General features: G+C 35.9%; 1 protein-coding gene across 2 annotated transcripts in view; it reads left to right on the forward strand.

The window, feature by feature from the left end:
• Positions 1-18,189, forward strand: part of REV1 (REV1 DNA directed polymerase) — a 54,665-nt gene that overhangs the window by 22,631 nt on the left and 13,845 nt on the right. Inside the window, exons 6-14 of one of the 2 annotated variants that reach the window (XM_064710780.1) lie at positions 1,636-2,348; positions 4,148-4,255; positions 5,770-5,886; positions 10,550-10,679; positions 11,624-11,752; positions 12,411-12,565; positions 13,463-13,582; positions 14,992-15,212; positions 16,167-16,339. In XM_064710780.1, coding sequence (XP_064566850.1) covers positions 1,636-2,348; positions 4,148-4,255; positions 5,770-5,886; positions 10,550-10,679; positions 11,624-11,752; positions 12,411-12,565; positions 13,463-13,582; positions 14,992-15,212; positions 16,167-16,339 — 1,866 coding nt within the window. Of the gene's footprint in view, positions 1-1,635; positions 2,349-4,147; positions 4,256-5,769; positions 5,887-10,549; positions 10,680-11,623; positions 11,753-12,410; positions 12,566-13,462; positions 13,583-14,991; positions 15,213-16,166; positions 16,340-18,189 lie in introns of those variants that run through there. The other variant, XM_064710787.1, reaches the window with a different exon arrangement.

Raw genomic sequence — 18,189 nt, forward strand, 5'->3', positions numbered from 1 at the left:
AAGGAAGTCATGGCATACATTATGTATGCTAACACCAAGGTTTAAGTCATGCTTGAGAGAGAAGATGGATTGAAAAATGAAATTACAATATTATAAAGTATCCTAAGGCACCTAAGACCTTGAGAGGAGACTTGAAGAGAAAGCACCAGTAAAACTTTTTAACTGGCAGAAGAATTGGAATTTGGAAAGGAACATTCCACTTGAACTCTTCCAGATTTTTTTTTTAATAAGAAAAAGGTTCCCGCATCTTTTTCAGAAATACATGTTTGTTTTTTATAGGCAAGAATAATAACATTATAGAACTTTTTAGGTTGGAAAAGATACCTGGATGTCATCTGGTTCAACACTACTGCTCAAGCAGGGCTAAGGATACTGTGCAAGATACTGTACTTTCTGATTTTTCCTGGTGATCTGAGTTCTTCCACAGTCTGCTGATTTTTTTACAATCCAGTCACACATAATGCTGAGGATACTTCACCACAGGAGTAGGATTTGTCTGCACTTAGGAAAATAAAACTAGTCGCAAAAAATTAATACCTTAAGCAGGATTTCATACCCATATTTTACAATGAGTGGTACAATCATCATCACCTCTTACTACTGCATTGTTAAAGATTTTTTTAAATGAGAAGAATATTCAGACTTCCCAAAATGTCAGTGTAATCTGAAAGACATGACTTTAAAAGCCTGCCTATCCACTAAGTATGTGCCACTTAATATACCATTTTCAACCACACAACTCTTCAAAAATACTGTCTTTACTGCAATTTATATTTGGATAATCTTAACCAAATTGTTTTCATGCTTAATTGAGTTTCTGGTTTCAGTAGCATACTGAATAGCTAATCTTTTCCCACTTTCTTTTGTGTACTTAAATTGCTAGCTTTGGGAGCTGGGAGTGATGGTTGGGCTTGTTGGTTTTTTTCCAGCAGATCAAGACTGTGTAGAATTCTTGAAGACTTTTCATTTCCAGAGTTAATTTTTTGAATGGAAGCTTTGTCTTTGTGCTAGTGTGCTTGTGGCAGAATACTTTGGTTTATATGCTTAAAAGCTGAAAATTAGTTTGTTTGTGGTTTTTATCAAAGCTAAGAGATTTCTAGAGCTTGAACAGATTTTTTTTCATGATGAAAAAATAAAATGAATCTAACATCAATCTAAAATAATTTCCTAAAAAATAATTCTTTGTATATACTTTCTTATTTCTTTTTGTTTGTTTATAACTAGTTAAGGAAAATTGCATCTCTTGGCAAAAGGACAGCTCCTTCTGATGGTTTGTGTATTCCTGCAACATTCATGCTGTGTGTGGCAGTACAGTTCCGTTAACAAACAAATAATTACTGTAATTCAGTGGGAGACTGCCTGCCAGATTAAAGGCCTTGGAAATAGCTTTTCTAATGTGAGCATGGTCACTCCCATGTAAACTCCTAGTTAATATTACGTGAAATCTGTAAAATCTTTGGTATGGTGTTATATTTTGTGCTGTTGTGAGGATGTGGCTCAGAATTTGAGATAATTGTCTTGGGAATGTAACTGAAATATAAATTGAGAACAGTTCATAAGAAAAAGCTTGAAATTACATATAAATGTGCCTTTTTTAATAAAAGATGCGGTATTTAATTATTATATCTGTTTCAGAAATCATATTAAAAAGTATGAAATGGAAAATGAAATCACACCCAATGGAATTAACAGCTGGAATGAGGAAGAGGAAGAAGAAAGTGACGATTTTGGATTTACAGAGCTGGAGGAGATTGTTCCCATACGGAAACAAAATGGGATTCAGTCTCATAAAGACAGCACTGCCCTTTTCAATGGACACACACACACTTCTACCAGTGCCTTAAAGACACAGGATTGCTTGGTGCCCTCCGGCAACGGGGTTGCAGGCAGGTTGTCTCCAGGCCCTGTGCAGGAGGAGGGGAAGACTGACAAAGGCATGGTTGACTTTAGAGACTGCACAATGCAGCAGTTGCAGCAAAGCAACAAAAATACAGACTTTTCGTGGAGTCCACACAGGACTATGAGTAACTCATCCTCATCTTCATTTTTGCACAGTAATGCTAAAATAAATGGTGCTCACCACTCAACTGTTCAGGGGCCTTCAAGCACAAAAAGCACTTCTGGACCTGCTCCTAGCAAGGCAGCTTCCTTACCTGTGTCCAAACCTTCAGATTGTAGTTTTATTTCTGACTTTTATTCACATTCAAGACTGCATCATATATCAACATGGAAGTGTGAATTGACAGAGTTTGTCAACAGCCTGCAGAGAAAAAACAGCGGTGTCTTTCCAGGAAGGGAAAAAATTAAAAAATGGAAAACAGGCAGGTCTGCACTTAAAACTGACACAGGTAGATACTTGTTTAAGAAGGTTTATGTTAAGAAGATGCCTTGTATCTTCATACATTAAATGTTCAAATGAGACTACATAGTTTAGTATTGAGTATTCATATAATAGCCAGACTATCTGGAAAAACTTGATGACTTTGGTGCAGTGAACACTAATGGATGCAAGTGCTTTTGGCTTTGTTGGGTTTTTTAAACTTAAAATGTTACTTAATGCGATACTCTGGTCTATATTCAATTCTTCCTTGTAGAAATAGTATTTCTGGCTTTACCAAGATATATGGATTCATAAGGGAGAAAAATACTATGTATATCTAATACACAAATCTGTAGTTGCTTTGTGAAAATCTGCAGGGGGGAAAAAAGAGAAGAAAAAATCCTTGCTGTTCAGCATGAGCATTTGAAAGATGAGTAACATTTGGACGTGAGTTAAAATCTAAATTTTTTTTTTGTTAGTTAGAGTTTTATATAACTCTGTGTCTGTTAAAGTGGGTAGTAGTGTCATAAGAGACTTTTAAACCTGGCGTGAAGAGAAGTATTTAATGTCATTGCATCAAGGGCCAAAGTGAAAAAATGTAGAATTCATTAGAGTCAAAATGTTACGGATTAAATATTTTGCATCTTTAGAATCTCTTGTTTACACTCTTCTTAAATTAAAAGGTTAGCTCTGTACCTTTAAAGAGATTCTGAGTCCTGTGCTGTAAAATTATTCACTTGTAATCATATGAAAATATGCTTGAAATAGAAGAAATTGCCACATCAAAAAATTGTTAGATAATAAATTTACTGATTCTGTTGTTGTGTTAGGACACCCTACTTACCAAACATGTTAGCTTATGAACTACTTAATGTGTATTTTTTAAATCAAAATGTGGTATAAGCTAATATATTTATATTTTCCCTTTGATTTGGCCTAGAGTATTAAAATAGTTAATGCCTGTGATTCAGTTGACAAGTAGCAGCTCCTCAACTTGATCGCTTGATTTGTAAATACACCCATTATAAGACAGTCCTTATTTTTCAAATTAGTTCAAAATGTAAATTATTAAAATCAAGAGGATATTTTTCTGATTATTCAGTTAATTAACTCAGATGTTAAGTGGAACAGTTCACTTGATGTATTTTAAAGTGTTTTTTTCACTGTTACACTTTATGCATTGTTCAAGTTAATTTTTTTTGTTAGATATTGCCACCTTTGCTAGGTCAGCAGCACAGCCATGCAGACTTGAACTTGTAGAAAGCATTTCCAGTGTTTTAGGCATGTACCATTTTCAGTGAGGAGTTACCTGCTCATCTTCGCTGAGTGTTTGCATGCGTCCAAGTACAGCAGTGACAAAATCCACTTGCATGGGACTTTCAAAACTAATTGTGGTGTGTTTCATGAAGAATAATGGTAGCTCCTAGTGCAGCTAAACTTACATTTTTATCTTTTGAAGCAGTCTTCTGATTGATGAACAAAAAGGAGTACAATTCTCTTCTGATTTGGTGTTAACGTAGCCCAAGTAAGATCCAGTGCCAGCAATATGCATTATCTCCTTGGATTCGGGGAACCTTGTTAGGGTAAAAGGTCTTAATTATAAGAAAATAAAAAACAGAAACTCTAATTTAATTCATTGTTTAGGCTGTTTGTCTACTGCTTATGTTTACCCTTCTCAGAGTAAATACCTTCTTGGTGAAAGGAAAGAAAAATATTTATGGTTTAGAGGTGATAAAAACTTGATAATAGACCTTGATGAGTGCTGTGAGTAGTACTGAAGTGTGTAAATTAGGGTTCAAGTTTTCTGTTGGTGTATCTTCATACTAGGTAATGTGTCTGTTGCGAGCTCAGCCAAGCCACAGAGCTGTATAATGCACGTGGATATGGATTGCTTCTTTGTGTCTGTGGCTATCCGAAATAGACCAGATCTCAAAGGTCAGTATTTTAACTCTGTGTGTTACAGTTTACTCAGTTAAGCCTTTAAAAAATCAAACTTGCACAATTGTAAAATTAATTTGGCATATGAATCTTTTTTCTTGCATCTTCAGTAGTTAGACCATGCAACTTTCATATTCCTGTTTATTTTCTCAAAATCCAAAAGCAAGTGGAAGAGAGAACTGGAATTCTCCTTGCTATCTCCTTTCAGTATCTAAAGTAAGAAGAGAGAAGTTAAATCTGTAGTAACTATTCTCTGTGACGTTGTACATAAACTTACTCAGATTTTAATCTACCATATTAGAAATTGGAAATCAAATTTCAGTTATACTAAAAAGTGGCATATGGGCACTGTCTATTAAAAGAAAAATAGATAAATTTAAGAAAATAGGATGGCCTAATATTCTTCCTGAAGTAGTTTAAGCAGCTTTGTTTAACTAGAAAAGTCGAAAGGTCAAGGTTGAGAATTCATTTTCTCTACCTGATGCATATTTTTCAAGAGAAAAACATGCACCTTACCTTTCTTGTCTAAGCTATTACACATGAGATATTATAGGACCTGGAGGATTCAGGAGCAGTTCAGTTGGCATTTAGAAGTCTGAGTTGTGTGATCATCCTTAAGACACAGGGGAGTTAGTGGAGCACCTTAGCAAACTTTGGTGGGTTTGTTTTCTCAAGTGTACTGTTCAAAGTGGAGATTCTAGTTCTGTGCAAACGCTGAGCTTCAGGGGTGCATGAGTTTGAGGACTTGTTGCCGTGGAGACCATCTCACATTCCCCCCCATCACAGACCTTAGGAAAAGAGTAAGATGCATATGTGGTTCCATTGCTCTCTTCTGTCCAAAGGCAGGAGCAGCTGTATCAAAGATTCTTCTGCTGTGTTTGGTTCTCTAAAACTTGATTTCCTGCCCAGTTTCAAATTGCATTACTGGAACATAAAGAATGTGGGACTTTTCTGCAAATACTTTTTCTGTTCCACAAAAGTTTGCCAGACTTTTCAGTGCATAAATAAGCTTGCTTTGGAAACACTATGGAGGTGTTGATATTGCAGAAAAGTCAAAAGTTTACTAAAAATTTTGGTTTGCACAGTTAAACTAAGTGGAACTAAGTGTTTTGGCGTGTGTATATTTTTCTGATTTACTTAAGCTAATAAACATGTTGAAGTATTTATAATCAGACCAGTGTTTGCTGTATCTTAAACTAATTAATGATTAGGTTATTGGTGACATTTCACAGCTTCCATTTATATTTGTTATTAAAGACAAACTAGTATTAGCTGTATTTTCACTTGGAAAAACTTTTCTTCTTTACATGTGACTGCAGTTAACACAGATTCATTGTCACAATTCCGAGGCCATTTCATAGCTGTTCCTTCTGCCTTGATAGCACTTAAGCTTGAAAGAAATTACAGAAAGTAAATTAAAAGTCCTTATGATCTTATCCTAATTGTGCTTTTATTAAAATGTAAGCTATTATAGGTATTGACCTGTAAGTATATGCATTTTTTCTTCACAGGAAAGCCAGTAGCTGTTACTAGTAACAGAGGTACAGGGAAGGCACTGCTGCGCCCTGGTGCAAACCCCCAGCTTGAACAGCAATATTACCAGAAAAAGCTATTGAATGGCAAAGCAGGTACAGATAAGTCTGTCTGTATGTATGTTTTTAATTGTTGTTATGGAAGACTTTTTCTTTAAAATTATTCAGAAAGTGTACCATGGATAAATTTATTTCTTTCATGTGGGAGATTTCATTTCAGAAAAGAAATACCTTTGGACAGCACAGTGCTCTGTGGCCTCAGTAATAGCAGGACACTGTGACTTCTTGTTAGTTAGTCTTGCTCAGGATGGGTAAATTATTTTAGAGTAATTTTAGGTTTTACTCACTTTGTTGAGGTTGAATGTAAGATAGAATGCTAGTAGTTATTTAAAATGAAAAATAAATACAGGTTGTCCAGGATCACTTTTTTCTCAGAAAGTCAAGTATAATAAAGAAGGTGTAAAATAACTTTTAAAGTCTACTACAGAGGCTTTTTCTGTAAAACTAGCGACAGTAGCACATGGCCAGTGAGAAACTGATTGTTTGAAGTTGGCTTTTGAGTTGCACATGTAGAATATCTGTGTACAATGAGTTAATTTAGGTGGTCCATAGAGCATTTTAGGTCTCTGGAATGTCTGTGCAATTTTCATGAATTCTGTTTGCAATATTTTGTTTTTTGAAAACCAAGTTGTCTGTTGTAGTTTGAGAATTCCATACTTGCCTGCAGTAATTTAGAAATGTGTTACTTTCTGTGTCCTCAAGTAGTAGCGTACTAATATAAACCAAAGTTGTATTAATAGGTTTTATTATACTGCCTGAACTGTATTTAGGATGAGAAAGTATATTGCTAAACACTGGCAACTTAAGTGGCCAGTACCAGTCTTATTTAATCATTTAGAAGCACAGTTCTTGCCACACAGTTGGTAAAAAGTGCATATACAACGGGTAGCTGCTATTTAAGTTTGGTTTAGACTTGGAAGTTGAGTTTCTCCTTTGCCCTTTTGTGTATGCAGTTTTTACCAAATTTGTGGTACTAAGTACTGTTGTTATAAAGTTTACATCTCAGTGTTTTATTTTGATGAGACAAAATGGGGCAAAAGACAAGTTGTTCTTCCATGGTTGTTTATAAAACATTAGTACTTTGGATATTGGCAGGTTGTTGGGCGTTTTTGAAGACATTTATACAACCAAGGTATTACTGGAACTGATGCCATTTCATTTGTCTTTTTTGCTGTAGTTTAAGAACACTTCAAAACTGAGGTAGAATATATGTCTGTGGAACCCACAAGCTTTTAAGGACTTTTCAGTATGCTCCAGACAGAGATAGCTGTGGTCTTTGTGGAGTTGGATTTTCTGTAGTATAGCTTGTGTATGAAGTATTTATGGGTAGTTCAGTTTATACAGTGACTTGTTAACTTTTATTAGAGCCTTGAACTGGATAAGGATGTGACTATACAACTGAGAGTTTTGGAGAGGTAGATGGTTGAATTACAGTTTAGCTGATAGCTAGCATGTTCTTTTGATTCACAAATTCATTAGTATCTCTTCTGCTGTATTGATTGCTTAAGTGTACAGCAGCTTTCAACCTCATTGTATAACAACCTCAGTTTCTTACTGTGGCACCTTTTTTCTGGATATCCCACATTCATTTCTTTAACTTCAGCATCCAGTCTCAACTGGCTTGCATGCAGGCAGGCAGCTAGCTCTTTCTTTCTTGACACTTAGGCTGATTGTGCAGCCTATTGTTTTGGTGAAAGGATTTTTTCCAAACACTCTTTTTATAGGTCTCTGTTTCATTAGCTGCTGTTCATAATATTTTTGAGTCTCTGTTTATTTTATCTCCATGTGCAATCATTTTGCCAATTAAAAAAAACCCAAACCTGTTGTTTCTGCTTGCTTTTTCTCAGGGTTTGTCTTCCTTTTGGGGTAAAGAATTTATAGTTAGTTATGGTCTTAGATTTAAAGGTGGAATTGCTGATTAGGCTTCTCAGACATCACAGTATCTTAGAAAGTGACACACTTCACAGCATGTGTTTAATTGTGCCGTGCCACAGGGAAGTACAGTGCAGTAGGCACAAGCATTACATGCAGAAATGCTTTTACAAAAATGTCAAAAATACAGAATAGTAAGTTAGGCTGTTAAAACAGACACAATGGGGACGTGTTATATAAATGAAATAGAGAGGTAGTTGGGAGGAGCTCAGAACATGAGCATATTTTTACGTCCATGCTTCAACATTGAACCCACTTCAATTTTTGGTGCTTCATACTTTCCAGGCTGTTCTCTGATACTGCCTTCTCCAGATCTTGCTTATTTGAAAAAAGGTTCCAAATTACAAACCAACCAAAACCACAGAAACAGAGCACCTCACCCTCTCAAAAAAAAGCCAACAAAAATATAACAAAAAAAAACCCTCAGACACAAACCCCCAAATGCTTGTGAATCACTTTTGACCAAATACTGAATTCTGCTGCTTCGTTTACTTCTTTTTTTTTTTTTTAATTACTTCTTTAGTGATACTGGTTCCTGACTTTGATCTGCATTGCTAGACAAAATCTAGTGTCAACAGAATCTTCAGTCTTTTATGAAATACTTTCTTTTTCTTGTATTAATTCATCTAAAAATGCATAACTTTTAAATTTAAAAACTTGATACCCTTCTCACCCTAAATCCTCAAATTGGAGATAGGCTTTCTAGATAGTAGAATTTGCTTCTCTACATACATGCCATCTTTAACATTTCATGTTCTAAAAATAAAAGATTAACATATGTTAATCAGGATTCATAGTTTGGGGTCTCTTCCATGGCCAGGATGCCCAAGATGTGAATGTTTTCTAGACTTCCTTTCCCTCAACCCTAGAATCTCCCTTTTCATTCTAAAGAGCAGCAGATTTTAACCATCATATTAGTCACAGATTTATTCTCAGCGATTTCTTTTTCACAGACTTGGGTCCTGGCCTCTGATTTCTCCATCCGTTGCTCCACATTCACCATGTGCCTGTCTAGTTTCCCAGCTTTTGAGGAGAGGTTCTCTACCTTGCCTTCCATTGAGGACAATGTGTTCTGCATTGCCCTGAATTTCACATGAAGTGACTCCATCAGCTCATGGGGGGATCTGCTCTGCTGCGATGTGGAAAAAGTCGGCGAATCCAGTGAAGATAGACAAGATGACAGCATCATCTCAGGCCAGGGCACAGGAAGGCATGGACTAAAGAAGTTGTTCTTGTCATTCTTATCTTTATTTGGGGCATAATTTTGCTCTAATTTTCAATTGCAGACATCTTAGGTAACTTACTGAGCTCATCACAAATTAAAATGTTTAAGAAATTAAAAAGTGCACAAATTTAGCAGAAATTCTGAATAAAAGCAGTTTTCCACATGAGTTAGGCTCTACCCCTGGTATCTCCACTCACTCATTACACCACTTTGTCTGGTTTGATAGCTACTCATATGTGCACATAGCACCAGGTTTCCTTTCAGTCAGATTGTTGGTGTGCAAGTTGTTAGCACTGTGGAATATAATTAGGCATTGTGGCACTCTGTATTCATTGTGGGACTATAATAAAATCCCATTTATTATATTACAAAGGTATTTGGTATTAAATGGACTACAGTAATGAAAAAGAGCTGCGTAGTGGATTTCTTTTTAAATAAATAGAAGCATTTTATCTATATGATACTTTGTTGTTTTGAATCTGATGGGAGTTTGGGCAGGCATAGTAGTTTTTTGCATCTAGTGATTTTTTTCAAGCTGTTTCATATTTAGAGTATAGCACGTATTTCAAGGTTTGCATACTACGAAAACCCAAATAGAACTAGAAATCTTTTACTTGTTTCCATTATTCAGTGTCATGGAATTCTGTCTAGTACCTAGTGCCCAGTGGGCCTGGAGGATCCTTTGAAGTTGATGTAAGAATATGTAGTAAAGTTTTATAGAATGAGGGAAGGTCTGTCTCATTTCAAGTGTGAGGTTGCATTACTTAAAATTGTATCATTTTGATCCAAGATAGGTTTGTGGTGGTATTTGAAAGAAATTGACACATCCTTATAAGTGAATTATTAATAAGTAAAAGCAGAAGTTATTTCAGTTAATATCCCCATAAGAATGTTGAAGAAAATAGAAGTTTCTAGCTAGTGTTTTTTATTTCAACTAATTATCATTCCTGGTTTTCACTTCTTAAAAATCACTTTCTGGTATCTAGACTATTAGAAAAATAGTTTCAAGTATGATATGAAGTGGATTTATATTCTATTTATATTTATATTATGAAATTTCAGTGTTTTGATATCAGGGGTGCATTTTGTAAAAAGGAACATTGCTAAGTGTCTTCTTGTTTAGTTGAGCAGTTGTTAAATAAGTTTTAGTGTCTTGTGTTTGTTGGCAGGATGTGGTTCTAACATTTAGCCAAGTGTGTTTGATCATTTTTATGGTCAGTAAAGCTAAGATCATTCTTATTTTACAGTATAGTATATGTAGTCACCAATGAGCTGCTGTCTAGTAATTTTGTGGAAAACACCATTTTTCTATTAATATTGTTCTCAGTAGTATATACAGACCTATCCAGAGAGACAATACTGGGGAAGGGGTCTGAATTTTTTTCTGGACCACAATATGAATCAATATTTTTAAGAATGTCTTTGTCAAAATATAAAAGTATAGAAATTGTATAAAATAAAATCCATCATTTTTATTTTATTGGCATTCGTTCTGTTGAACTCCTAGGAAGAATAATGTGGACAATTTTTTTTTTTAAACAGAAATTAGAGTACCTGATCAGTTGGACTCATCAGTCTGGGAGCGTACGGATTCCGCACATGTGAATGGAGCTGACTCTGATCTCACTGTCCTGTCCATGGCTGAAATTGCTTCTTGTAGTTATGAAGCCAGGTAGGTAAAAGTTACCCAGTAGTCTGCTTGAAAATCCCATACAGATGGGCATAAGATGTCCAAAAATAGGGGTTATTAGTGTCTTTCAATTTATCTAGAGAAAAAGTTTCTGTTCAAAAGCTGGAATTATATAGGTTGTTACAATTTAACAGAAACTCTTCCCTTTGGGTGCTGCTGCTTGGTAGGTGCTGCTCAGTAGCTTTCAACCCAACCTATGTATAAGTTGAAATAAAGCCTGTGAAGAAAAACCTTGTGCCTTTCACTGTGATGCTCTTGAATTCATGTTATCATCATGTCTTTGTATCAAAGTTGCAGTATTCTGTAGAACTAATAACACATTCAGAAGGTTTTATTTCAAACCAAAAGTGTGATTATTAAAATCATTTTTGGAAAGACTCTGCTGACCATATCCAATGACCTAACTTAAAAAGGTTTAGAATATGAAACAACTTTTATAAATGTAAGCACAGTGTCCAAAATACAGGGGGTTTTCCCTGATGGAAATAATACTCCAGAAATTTTTCCTTGGTTGGAAGCTTTCTTAGGCTTGCTAGGATAGACAGGCTTCTGTTTGTATCTCAGACTTTGTTAGCAGGAGCCTAATTATGTAGGCTTGCACCTTGGAATGTAAGATCTCTCTGCCTTAGTCACTGTGGTATATGTGTGGTTTTAATTGGAAGCAGAACTTAGCAAGTGTGCTTTCTGGAACCTTTGTCTTCAGCAGTTTCTTAAAGGCAAATTTCTCATGCTCCATGGCTTAATAATAATACACAGCTAATTCAAATACTCTAGTTGCAGTTATTTTTTTAACTTCTTAAATTTCTACCTGTAGACTGAGTTCTTATTCTCATTTTTGTTGGGAAAGACAAATAATTAAATCGAAAGTATTTGTGGAAAAGTTTGCACTGTGTTTACTTGGGATTTATTTTATTATTTAATTTTAGGCAAGTTGGCATAAAGAATGGAATGTTTTTTGGCCAAGCAAAAAAGTTGTGTCCAAATCTTCAAGCAGTTTCATATGATTTTGATGCATACAAAGAAGTTGCACGGACAGTATATGAAATACTAGCAAGGTAATGTTTGCATGATCTTCATGATAAGGTTATCAAACATATTTTGTTTGCCACTACTGACTGCTATTATTCATTTTTTATTTTCATCTCCCCCTCTTCAGCTTCAGTGAAGCTATTCCTGTTTGAGGTCTTCCTTTGTATTATTTTTGTTACTTTGAGCACCATGCTTCTGAGCCTTCTTTTATCCTGAAGCCACGAGCTATAAACAATCAACATCTGACTTCCAAATGAGTCACTGTTAATTTTTTTTACTGATTCACATAGTGAGAAGCAGATCCCTGCTTAGAAGGGAGATCCTTCCAAGAGATGTTTTTTGAGTAATTGAAGAATGGATTATTAGAGTAACATCTATTAGAAACTGCTTTCTGGTTTAAAATGCACTTGAAATAAAACTGGAAATTTGTTATTGTCAATGAAACACAAATATTCCACTCCCTCTCCAGCTGTTCCATTAAAATCAGTATACATGTTGAAACTAGTCTTACATTAGTAATATTACTGTAATTTGCTGTTTAGCATTTTTAATATCTAAGTGATGTGTGATACAAAATAGGCAGGGAAATGCCACCCCAAAAAGAAGACTTTATTTGCCACATATTTGTTTTAACAGATGGTGAGGTGTTGCTGGTGTTTCACCTGCTTTACTTTGTGTTGATAGCTATACCCATAACATCGAAGCAGTCAGTTGTGATGAAGCACTAGTCGATATCACTGAAATCCTCACAGAGACCAGACTGACTCCTGATGAATTTGCAAACGCTATCCGCACTGAAATCAAAGACCAAACTAAATGCACAGCTTCTGTTGGGATGGGTAAGTAACTTCATTTCTGTCTACAAGCAGAGACTGCTTTTGTTAACGGATCAAAGCTGTCTAAGTTTGCTGAAACTTCTAAGTGTTTGTGGAATATTTTACCATTTACGTTAAATTAGTGTGAATAAAAATGCAAGAAAATTTTCATAACTGCAAAGTTGTAAGCAAAAATGTATACAATTTCCATAACAGAGATCACAGGATATTCTGAATTGGAAGGGACCAGCAAGGATCATCAAATCCAACTTATAAGTCAACAGCCCATCCAGCTGTCACTTCTTTATCTGAACACTATGCTAAATTCCACTCTTGCATTCATTTTTATGAAGTACTTCCAGTAAAATGTTTCCAGTAAATAGAAAAAGGACACAGATTGTGTTCCTTAATGGAGATAGCAGCAAGAGTTTACAGGGTGACATGATCTTGCATAGTTCTTAGAAGATATTGAGGGCAAAGATTTGTGATTTGTTGTAGGTACTGTATATTAAATCACACATCTGAAAATACTTTGATTTGTTTCTTCTTGGCTTGTTCCTTTCGCCTTTCTTTTTGTTCCTAATTAATACTAGAGTTGAGTATCTGTACATACTTGTACTGAGTGTATATAAGTGTATGAAATCCACTTGTGAGACAAGCTCATGACTCCAAGGAGAATTCTTCCCTTATTACCTTTGCAATTGCAGTTAGCATTACAGTTCACTGCTGTTATAGTAAATAAGTGCTGGCTGGTAATTTGAACGTAGACACTGCAAATATATATGCATAGATTTCATTAAATTCTTGGTAAAAGATAAAGAATTTGACCGTACTTTCTGCATTTTTTTTCCTTGAGTGTTGAACTGTGGTATTCTACTTGAGAAGTTACCACAGACACGCTTTGATTTGTTGTTTTTACAGGTTCCAATATTCTGCTGGCCAGAATGGCAACTCGAAAAGCAAAACCAGATGGACAGTATCACTTAAAACCTGAAGAAGTGGATGATTTTATCAGAGGGCAACTTGTTACCAGTCTTCCAGGTACTCCTATCTTCTAGAGGGCATTTTACTTCCTGATATTAAGCCAGTTTCAGCTACAAATTTGCTTTCTAGATCAGACCGGATTAGCTGCTATTCCATGTTTATGATCCAAAGTGTGATAGACAGTAAAGGCATATGGCATCCATCTGTATTGAAAACAGGCTTACTATATTTTTTATTGTTCCAGGAGAATACTTTAAAGGTTTGTAACATAAAGGATTTCCTGGCATGTAACTGTATATTGTTACTTAGTACACACGGTTAGTGTACTATGACACAGGCATGGTGCAAGAAGTGCTGAGTAAGCCCTCATTTATGCTTTCAGTGATCAGCTGGCTTCAGCCTGTGTGTATAAACATACATTCAGTGTTAGATATAAAAAATAGTATCTTTGTCTGTTGAAGATTAAAAAAGGAGGAAGGGGCAGTAAAAACTGGCAGCCATAGACACTGAAATATAGGAGTGGTAGAAATAGCATCCATAGACAGGTGCAGGTTTGCCAGAAATTCTCATTATGTTACCCTTAGTGGTCAAACACTATTTACATCACAGCTGTGCTTTAATTTTTCTTTGGCATAATTTACAGGAGATATTTTTCCTCCACAATATTACTCATGTAGTACTGTGCTTTGACTTTAACGTTTTAAAGTTTTCAGAATTCACTTGCATGTTCATAGTAAAAGCGTTTTAGTGTTTGTGTTAGTAATACCCCCTCGACAGAGAAACATTATCAGGAATAGAATCTGATTACCTAAGATTTCCAATTTTTGCTGACTTTGGTGGTGTGAACTCATAGGATTAATATTTTCTGGAAGTAACAGGCCACCTCTCCAAAACCCAGAAATATACTTCAGTTTATCACACTTACATATGTGCCGTTGCCATGGATACCTACAATTTCCAGTGCTTGGTAATTCAAAGCACAAGTGATACAGGTATGCTATCACTTCTACCTGAAATATTATTTTTCTGCCTAGGAAGCAGTGTAACAATGGTCAAAATATTTGTTGGTTTTCATTTAGATTAGATCACATGTACATGAGGGGAAAATATATTACTTGTTGGACACTTGTTTTGGACTGAGTTGTTGGGGGGATTCAGAATGATATAATCTGTAACAGGCAGACAGTTTCCAAGCAGGATTCATTCATATTTTACCCAAAAATAAACAAACATGCTGTAGTGTGACATCTTAAACGAAATATGTGAAACAGATTAAAGATACACTGGTGATGACAGCAAAAGTTTCCATTTAAACCATGTTTTTTGTAGCAGAATTTATTTTACATATATTTATTTGTTAATTTGATAAGACTTAATATAGGTTTAAAAATAAGAATTTTATGTAATCAGTACGTAACTGACTTTGCACTGTATAAGGTTAACAGAACTAATTGCTTTGTTGTTAGGAGTTGGTAGGACAATGGAATCTAAGCTGGCTTCTTTGGGAATTAAAACCTGTGGAGATCTGCAGTGTGCTTCAATGTCAAAACTACAAAAAGAATTTGGTCCAAAAACAGGACAAATGCTTTACAGATTTTGTCGTGGTTTGGATGACCGACCTGTTCGTACAGAAAAAGAAAGAAAATCTGTTTCAGCAGAAATCAACTATGGAATAAGGTTTACACAGGTAAATTAAACTTGCTTCTTTTTTCCAGTGACTTCTTTCAGCTGTAGAAGAATCTTCTCATATTCTGATTATTTTCACTTACACTTTGATCTGTTAGAGCACCATCTTAGCCACGAAATAGAAATGAGGAAAATGAAGAAGTAGGAGACCAAAGGATAAAATGGGAGGAGAGACTGCAAAAGTATTGGACTGAAAAGAAGCTTGCACAAAATTAGCTGGCTATTCTGCATTCGTTATACAAGTCTGGTACAGAAAAAGAGAACTGCAGTAGGTTTGTCAGCACCTAGCATTCTCTTTCATTTAAATGCTGATTATTCGAAGATGCCAGTGCCTGAAACTATCACCAGCTGCTCCCGTGCAAAATTTCTATGAGATTTTTTTGCAATTACTTTTCATTTGGGGGGGGGGGGGGCATTATTAACAAAATTGTTACTCAGCACTTAAATATTTATAGAAATGATAGGGAAAAAAAGGAGTTTGAGAGAAGTTTGACAGTGTTGTGTAGTCCAGACCTTTGCTCAAAGCAGGGGAAGCTAATAAATCAGATCAGTTGCTCAGCACTTTATCCAGTCTGGCATCAGAAATCTCCAAGAATGAAGACTGCAAACTTCCCTAAGCAACATGTTCCACTGCTTGACTTTCCTCATGGTGAAAAAGATTTTAAGTCCTGTGCTCTTCATGTTCTAGGTTTGTGCTTAGACTTGAAATTCTGTGTTGGGGTTTCTACCTACATTTTTAAAAGACTTTTTTCGACATTAGGACAGGAATCTACCATTTTGCCTAAATTAAGTGACCTACAGTGAAAACAAACCACTTGAAGTTAAATGAGACAATTGCTTGTGAGTCAGCTTGCTCTTTTCAGGTTGCACAATCTGGATTGTATTAACACTTAATGGTTTACTTCCAGTATTTGAAAAGTAGTAATTATCTAAACAGGTTGTTTTTCCCCTTCAGCCTAAGGAAGCAGAAGCTTTCCTTCTGAGCCTCTCAGAAGAAATCCAGCGTAGACTTGAAGCTGCTGGTATGAAGGGCAAACGATTGACCCTTAAAATTATGGTCAGAAAGGCTGGAGCACCTGTAGAGCCTGCAAAGTATGGAGGTCATGGAATCTGTGATAATATTGCCAGGTAGGTACTAGGCATGAGCATACTTCTGCAGGATCTAAAATTTATAGGAAGACAAGACAGAAATTTCCAAGTGCCTGGTACTTCTTTGTCTATGTATAAAACTTGCACCAAAATAAGTAGAGTATTATTATCAAAACTCTTCTGTGTTTGGGTTGTACATTTGATTTGTACATTTGTGGTGGTTATTAGTAATACATATATGCTTATGTGTTGTTGGTGTACCTTTCTCCAGCTTGCTCAGTATTGGAGATGAGAATTCTCTTAGAGTATTTGAAGAAGACATGTTTATGTTCTGCACTGTGACACACATGCAGCAGCATTGATTTCTTTCAGTAACCAGCCTCCTATTACTTTGTTACTCCAGTTCTTTGTTCCTTATTGATAAACTGGATGATGTTGACTAAATATTTTTCAATCTGAATATTATTTATGTACTTGCATGCTAAAAACACAGGGATATAATCTTCAGGCACTTCTTTATCAAAGCAGTTGTTCTTTAGTACAGGATGATCCTGGCTTTTGAGAGATGAGAGGTCTTTCTACTTTTCCTTCCATCTCAGGTGGTTGTAACAGACAAATCCGTCCTGAGCTGGAGGGTTGGTTATTTGGTGGGTTTTGCTGGTAACAAAAGGTGCTGGAGTTCGCAGATCAGAGAATATGTTGAGTTGGAAAGGACCCACAGGGATCAAGTCCAGGTGCTGGCCCTGCATAACAGCACCCACGTGCCCAGGAGTTCTTTCAGGGTTAGAGTTCAGTAGTAAGACTTGCATGCATAGAGCCTGTCATGCTTGTGATCTTGTTACATAGAATTCAGCACTAATAACAGCTGAAACAACAAAATTCATGTTTCACTGTAAGAAGCTCGTCACTTTCTAGAATTGATATATATACCAAGAAGAAAATCCCTCAGTCTATACTCTTGTCTTCTGGCTATCCTGAATTCTTTGACCTGAAGATTTATTCTTAACAGCCTAAGAACATATCTCAGTATCGAGTGTGCATTGAGATAGAGCTTTATTCCTCCCATATTTTAACTATTGTCAGAATGCTTTTTTTTTGAGCATATCAGTGCTTTGGACCCCTTTTCTGTGGTCAGGCATAGTAATGTACATATGCCCTGAAATTTCCCTAATTCGTGAGTCTTCAGTAAGGTCAGGGGGCACCCAAGAATGGAAAATTGTTCCCACGTTGCTAAAGCGGTTCAGATGCCAGGATTTTGTTTGGTGGTGTCTCTGTTTCTGCTTCTGGCTTTCCAGTGACCTTGTCAACCCCAGTCAATCCAGGTTATGCTGTAGGTGCTGTATTTTTGTCTTTGTTAGAGCATTTCTACTCAGCCCAGTAAAAAGCTTTTTAGCAGTGGAAGGGTGAACTCCAAAAGTTCAATCCAAGCAACTGGATTAGAATCTCAGTGTGGTGTTCCCCCAAGTGACCAGTTTCTCTCTTCAGTTTTAGATTTTTTCTGTAGCTATAGCTCATGACTCATTTCTTGCTCCTTTACCTCACAGTTGAATGGCTTGCTATGCTTTCTCATCCTACAGGTCAAGATCCCCTAGGATGATAACCATAGTACTACAAAGGATTCAGACTTGCTGACACTTAAAATCAAACTCAGCTTTTGAGATTAAATGGTATTTTTACTACATCTCTGAAACCCAGTCACGATAGTTCAGCACAGACCTTTTTAAAATGTTTTTCTGAAATGTTGTGTACCTTTAGTGACATTGATCTCCTTTTTCTTAAGAATACTAATATGTAGAGTTTAAGGAGATCTTCATATTGTTCACAGTCTGAGCATTTGGCTGTTCATGGTGGTTTCTGACAGATTCAAAAGCAGAGTAACACCATCCAAG

The sequence above is a fragment of the Zonotrichia leucophrys genome, chromosome 1, assembly GCF_028769735.1.
Source record: "Zonotrichia leucophrys gambelii isolate GWCS_2022_RI chromosome 1, RI_Zleu_2.0, whole genome shotgun sequence".
Taxonomy (NCBI): domain Eukaryota; kingdom Metazoa; phylum Chordata; class Aves; order Passeriformes; family Passerellidae; genus Zonotrichia; species Zonotrichia leucophrys.